At 46.4% G+C, this 6,714-nt stretch overlaps 1 protein-coding gene across 1 annotated transcript in view; it reads left to right on the top strand.

Annotated features, from left to right (window-relative positions):
* The window catches only part of LOC106810275 (dolichyl-diphosphooligosaccharide--protein glycosyltransferase subunit 1-like), a gene marked incomplete in the record, with an annotated part of 19,136 nt that overhangs the window by 5,917 nt on the left and 6,505 nt on the right, over positions 1–6,714 (top strand). The window contains 4 exon segments of the mRNA XM_014813568.1: positions 4,236–4,303; positions 4,696–4,843; positions 5,551–5,712; positions 6,346–6,552. Of these exon segments, the coding sequence (XP_014669054.1) occupies positions 4,236–4,303; positions 4,696–4,843; positions 5,551–5,712; positions 6,346–6,552 (585 nt within the window).

The raw sequence follows: 6,714 nt of genomic DNA, 5'->3' as shown, positions 1-6,714 counted from the left end.
CGCATGTGCTCTTGCAGGCGACAAGTACGTACATGTTAGTTTAAACCGTAACGAGATGTTTTGCGCGCGCATGTGCTCTTGCAGGCGACAAGTACGTACATGTTAGTTTAAACCGTAACGAGATGTTTTGCGCGCGCATGTGCTCTTGCAGGCGACAAGTACGTACATGTTAGTTTAAACCGTAACGAGATGTTTTGCGCGCGCATGTGCTCTTGCAGGCGACAAGTATGTTGACAAGTCGCTTGACGTTTTGCAGGCGACAAGTACGTGCTGAGGATCCGCTTTGTCGACCACATCTACGACGACCAGCAGATTGACCAGGCTTACCTCCGCGTCATCCTGCCAGAGGGCGCCGAGTGAGTACATCGTCGGTGTCAACATGGCCGCCCGGCGTGCGAGCCGGTCGTTGATTGGACGTTCTAAAGGGCTGTGCTTTACGAGGAAAATGAGAGTTGACGTTTTGGCATGCGCGCGCGAAAATTGCATCGACTGAGCCATCTTGACCGATCTAGCTAACATGTTGCCTAGGGCACCGGGGGGTTGTCTTGCTACAGATAGGAAGAATAGGAATCGTATTAATTGAATCCACTTGGAAGTAATTTTCTGTTAGGTTTTAATTGGGCTAAACTCGGAAGGGTTGGATCCGTGTGTGATGCGAGGTTGGTACGGTGGCTAGTCGGGGTCGCTGTCTGCGATGAGGATATAATTTGCGCCTGACAGGTGCGGCGTGGCGACGGTAGCCTGCCGTCAACGCATGCCACCTGCACCGAACTGATGACGCTTAATGCTGAGCAGACTCCTACGCTTCCGGGCAATCTATTTTTGCTATTTTGTTAATTTATTTCGTCTGTATATGAGATCAAAGACGGCGCACCGATTCCTGCATGGCTCGAGGAGCCAGCACTACGCTTAATACAAAGACTCCTTATCCCCGACTTACGAACATTCGAGTTACTAACTTTCGATGATACGAACAATTTGCCCAACAAGTCCATTAGTGTATAATGTCAATATTGGTGAATAAAAAGACACAATCGCCCCCCTGATCTTTTTACTTTCGCCAACTTCTGTGTTCACTTATATGTTTACACTATGTACACTTCAAGGTTACTCGATGTTCACACGTATATATACTACACTACTTACGAACGACCGCTCGGAACCGAACATGTTCGTAAGTCGGGGAGTCTCTGTACTCCCTCCCCAGCCTGTCTGCAGTGAGTTCACAGTTTGCAGTGAGGATTGTAACATCTCTGTCTGGTTCGTTACAGGAACATAGAGTTGAAAACACCGTTCGAGGTGTTCCAGGGTAAAATAGAACGGCACTTCACTTACCTGGATTACTATGGAAGGCCTGTTGTGACGGCGCACAAGTCTGATCTCGTGGAGCAACAGATCCAGGACTTTGAGGTAACAAATACAACTTAGGGAAACTGCGTAATTATGGTAGACGTTATCTGTTTTGTTGTTGACCTCGAACTTTTGCGAGTGCCATTAGGGAGAGGGAAAGGGAGAGAGGGAGAAAGAGATAAAGATGGGTAGAGAGTGATATAGATAGTTGGTAGAGAGCAAGAGAGTAAGAAAGAGAGAAAGTGGGAGAATAGTGGATTGCTGTCAGATCTCAGAGCACCATGCTGCGCTTATCCTAATAAACGACAACTTTCGTGGCATGAAGCCGCAGTCTGCGATGAGGAAATAATTTGCGCCTGACAGGTGCGGCGTGGCGACGGTAGCCTGCCGTCAACGCATGCCACCTGCACCGAACTGATGACGCTTAATGCTGAGCAGACGCTTGCGACATTGCTATATCACATCAACGACAATCAATTTAGTTCTCTTCCACCAAAAAATGGGTGAAGAACCCACAATACTCCGAACAGTATTTGCCAGATGGGATGTTCTTCTTTGTAAAGTCGTTCACATACATGTGCCATACGCGTGTGATGTTCCGTTCCCTACCGCAGAATAGGTAGGTTGTTCGTATTCGCGCGTTGTTCTCACGACGTTCACTACTGCAGGTTCACTACACGTTCAAGAAGTGGCGTCTGCTCATGGAGCCACTCATGGTCGTCGTGGCGTTCTACCTGATGTTCGCCGCCGTCATCATCTGGGTGCGACTCGACTTCTCCATCTCCAAGGTGAGCGCGGTCGTTTATCGTTGAGTGGAGGGGGGGCGTCTAAGAGTTGTTTACTGTACGTACGCGTAGAAGTGTCTAACGTGGACGGCTTTCATCAGAATGCGCATTACGTGTTTGATTCCGCGGTTGTGCGGAACGTACCACACCTTGTGGTATAACCCCAACCCTAAACATATTCCTCTACCCCAACCCCAATCCCAACTACAACCATTACCCTAACCATTACCCCAATCCCAACCATAACCCCAACCCTAACCATAACCCCAACCCTCAGGGTTCGTACGGGTCCTTGAAAACCTTGAAAGTGCTTGAATTTTTATTTTTTTATTATCCTGGAATTTTAGGCTTCTCACCCAAAAGTGCTTGAAAAGTCATTGGAAAACGAAATTTGGTTGATCCAAAAAATTTATGAGCAATTTCAAGAACATGGTTACAATTTTGTCAAAGTCTGTTACCAAGATCGCTCACAATAAAATAATAAATAATGTTCAAGTTTGGGGCTGGATCGTAAGCGCAGAGAATATAGCGCTGCATGCACACAGATATACTGATTATAGACTGACAGCACGGTATACAGTGTATCTGTAGGTCCTTGAAATTTGGCTGTTGGGTCCTTGAAAGTCCTTGAAAAGTCCTTGAATTTCAGGTTTGGTATAGTGTACAAACCTTGAACCCTAACCCTCACCCCAACCCTAACCCTCACCCCAACCCTAACCTTACCTCAATCCCAATGCCCCAACTCCATCTCCAACCCTCAGCAGAACCGTAACCAGCGTTTCTCATTGCTGTGTACAGGATGCGGCGAGCGAGAGTCGAATGCGTGTGTCCAGCATGCTGGAGCAGCTACAGAGCGTACACGACCAACGCGTGGCTGTCTACCAGGCCTACGACGACACGATCAACAAGTTCAAGTCCAGCAAGGACACGGCTGCGTTTGCCGCTAACAGGTACGTGTGTGGGAGGGGTGGGGCGTGGGTCGGGTGGGGTTCGCAGCTAACAGGTACAGGTGTGGGAGAGGTGGGGCGTGGGTCGGGTAGTGTTGTCATATTCATGGCACATCCATAATCTAGAAACCCAATAAGCCTGGATAGCCGAACACGTACAGCACAGGCGTTATGGCTCAAAGGTCGTTGGATCGAATCCCATCAGATTTTTTATTATTTAGCTGTTTTCTGTATTTTTCTATCTTTATCCATTTAACTATTTTTTTCCCAATTAGGGCAAATATTTACATGATTTATTTACAACAATTTAATAACAACAAATGATTTTTACAACAATTATTTTTTTTTTTTTTAATAGGGTTAGGGTTAGGGTCACAATGCACCATAAAACAGGCATGCGATTTGTATCAACCAATGGGATTTGGGAGGTATGCAGAATGCAGAAGGTTGCTGAAATGATGTGTACGCAACTGCCTATCTGCATATCTGCGCCTAACAAAGGTGTCACTACGCACGACTTAAATGTTACGTTTATAACCGTAGCAACAGACCTCAGATGAGCCCAGACGCTCTGCGGCTCTTGTTAAGATTCATGCAGTTGCACGTCTGCCAAATTTTCTTTGGACATTAGCTGAAAAAAATACAATAATTCCGCGAGGCCGTGCTCCAGAACGAACTAGTTAGTATGGCAGAATTTTCAGGGAGTCGCACGGACTCCTGCATATGTCAAACTAGACAGAGTGCACTCACGGATAGTGCATACTTCCGCCAGCATGTAACATGTATGTGTTACGAGCTGGCTGGCTGGCTGGCTGGCTGGCTGGCTGGCTGGCTTGCTGGCTGACGCGCTAATATCGATCGCGCGAACACACGAACACTAGACTGGTACTCGGTCCCACCTCTCGGCTTAGTTACTCGATGGGGGAATCAAGGTGGGAGCGAGTACCAGTCTAATGCGAACACACGAGAGCGAAAACATAACCTCCCCTCCAACTCCGTTGGGCGGAGGTAATCAGGGAGTCCGACAGTAAATCGGGGAGTATTTGACTCCGGACTCCCGTTAATTTCGCACCCTGTACTAGTAAGAGTAATACTAACAATGTTATAGTACGTGTTTATGTCTGGTGTATAATTTATCGTACTATTTTTACAGAGCAAAGGAGACGAGGAAGGAGATGTTGAACCCTTGGATGTATCAAGAACAACAGTTTCAGAGGAGAAGTGAGTAACTGGCACTGCATTTGATAATGCATCTGTTGGTTAAAGTGGTCTAGAAGTCCTCCAAATCGCACGTCGTATAATTTATCGGCTTAGCACGTGTCGATTGCAACACAGTGGTCCATCCATCACTTGGTGGTTACTAAAACGATGGAAATATGTGTGCTACAATTTTTTTAATTGACAGGGGTATCATTTTTGGGGGAAAATGCTATCTGGCTTTGATTTGCCCGCAAGTAATTGTTGGGAAAGTTATATCAGTTCGAAAAATGTTATCTAAATTAAAATAAGTCGCACCAAACTGATTTTACCTTTTAAAAGATGGTCTAACGCATATTGTGTGTCAACCTTTATAACCTGTTTTAAACAATGGTCTGTCTCTGTTTGTGTTGTAGGGATAAAATTTTCTTTCGCATAAAGCTGAAGGACTCTCTTGGAGCTGGGAAGTCAACCAGCGTAGATGTTGAAACAGTGTTCACACACTTCCTGCATCCCTATCCCAGCTCAATCACACAGTCCGAGCATCAACTGGTGTTGTTCACGGTACGCCAGAATAACATTGTAGTGTATTATTGACCTATGTTCCTTTGGGAATGGCTGTTGCTGTGTGTAAAATACTAAGGACGATTAAACGGAATAGAAATACATTCCAGAGCAATAGAATGTCGATAATGTATTAAATATAATGTCCATATATTCTAGAATATTAGTGATGTCACGATCATCGATTATACTCGATCATCGGTTGAACAGTGGCTCGAACCAAGCGCCTAGTGATGTCACGATCATCGATTATACTCGATCATCGGTTGAACAGTGGCTCGAACCAAGAACCAATTTATTTTTTATTTTTTAATTTGAACAAGAAAACTTGGAAAAGTGATGAGAATCAGTACATGTATTATACACACGGTAGTAAACATTGCAAAACAAACAGTAAACAGGGCTAAACAAGCACGTACATGCACACGACGTTACGCACACGCAGGCATTCAACACCCCGAGTAACCGATTGTAATCGATCATCGGTTACTTGGGTCCAACCGATGATCGATTACAAAATTACAACCGATTGACAACACTATAGAATATACATAAACTACATTCCAGAGCAATTAAATATCAATAACGTATTAAATATAATGTAACATGTCTAGGGATCGAGTGCGATCGTAGTTTGGGTTCAACTCGAATTCCATCTAGTCGTTCGTTTCTATCGGTTACGCGGTGATTCTCTCTCTCTCTCGCAGGGCAACGCATACTTCTACTCGCCCTACAAGACGGTCACTCAGAAGACGCTTGTCAAGCTGGCGTCCAGCACGATCGAGAGCTACAGCAAGGTGAAGCCGGTCTCTCTCAGTGAATCTGAGATCACTTACGGGCCCTACGAAAACACGGAGCCGTTCAGAGAGGTGCGTAGTGTTTCCGCACCGTTTTGCGGCACTATTCATTTGTATTTCTTAATTGATGTAGTCGGTTGTAAGTCAGTAAGTTGAATTACGGTCTGTAAGTGAATGTACAGTCTGTACAGTTGTATTTCCTAATTGATAGACTGGAGAACAAAGGTTTAATGTTGTAGATGAACAACAAATTTATTCACGCTTGGTGCAGGCTGCCGCGTTCTTTTTCGCACACTCGCTTCCGGGAAATAGTTGGCGCCACCTGTGACGAACGTTAGAGCGTATTCGTTACAATTATCGCACAGGCACGTAACATGCGAACTAATATTACAATGTGTGGTGGAATATATACGCGCAACGAGTGCGACATCCACAATGCGCGGTGTCACGAATTAGGAATTTCGTCTAATCCGCGTCGGCGATTGCCCGAAACCCGAAAATCTTGCTCTCAAAGACGATAGAGGTGCCTAACGATCGACTCTTGTGTGTACGCGCGTGTGTGTGTGTGTGTGTGTGTGTGCGTGTGTGTGTGTGTGCGTGTGTGTGTGTGTGTGTGTGTGTGCGCGTGCGTGCGTGTGCGTGCACTCATGCGTGTGTGCGCGAGTGATGTGCCTAACGACCGACTCGTGTGTTTGTGCCGTACAGGAGGAGCTGAAGGTTCACTACGAGAACGGGACGCCCTTCCTCTCGGTGACGTCGCTGAACCGACTCATCGAGGTGTCGCACTGGGGCAACATCGCCGTCGAGGAGAACGTGGAGATTCGCCACACCGGCGCCATCTTGAAAGGCCCGTTCTCGCGCTACGAGTACCAGAAGGACAAGAGCGGCTTCAACTCCGTGTGGTCGTTCAAGGTACGCGGGGAGATGGGTCGTGGGCAGCGGACGTGTATGTGTGTATGTGTGTATGTGTGTGTGTGAGATATGAAGTGAGAGAGAAAGAAAGAGAGTGTGTGTGAGAGAGAGAGGAAGAGAGAGTGAGTGAGACAGAGAGAGAGAGAGAGAGAGAGACAGAGA

Source organism: Priapulus caudatus, unplaced genomic scaffold (assembly GCF_000485595.1).
Source record: "Priapulus caudatus unplaced genomic scaffold, Priapulus_caudatus-5.0.1 Scaffold425, whole genome shotgun sequence".
Classification (NCBI taxonomy): Eukaryota; Metazoa; Priapulida; class Priapulimorpha; order Priapulimorphida; family Priapulidae; genus Priapulus; species Priapulus caudatus.
Note: the sequence above shows the minus strand (reverse complement) of the source record. Positions and strands in the feature narration are given on the sequence as shown.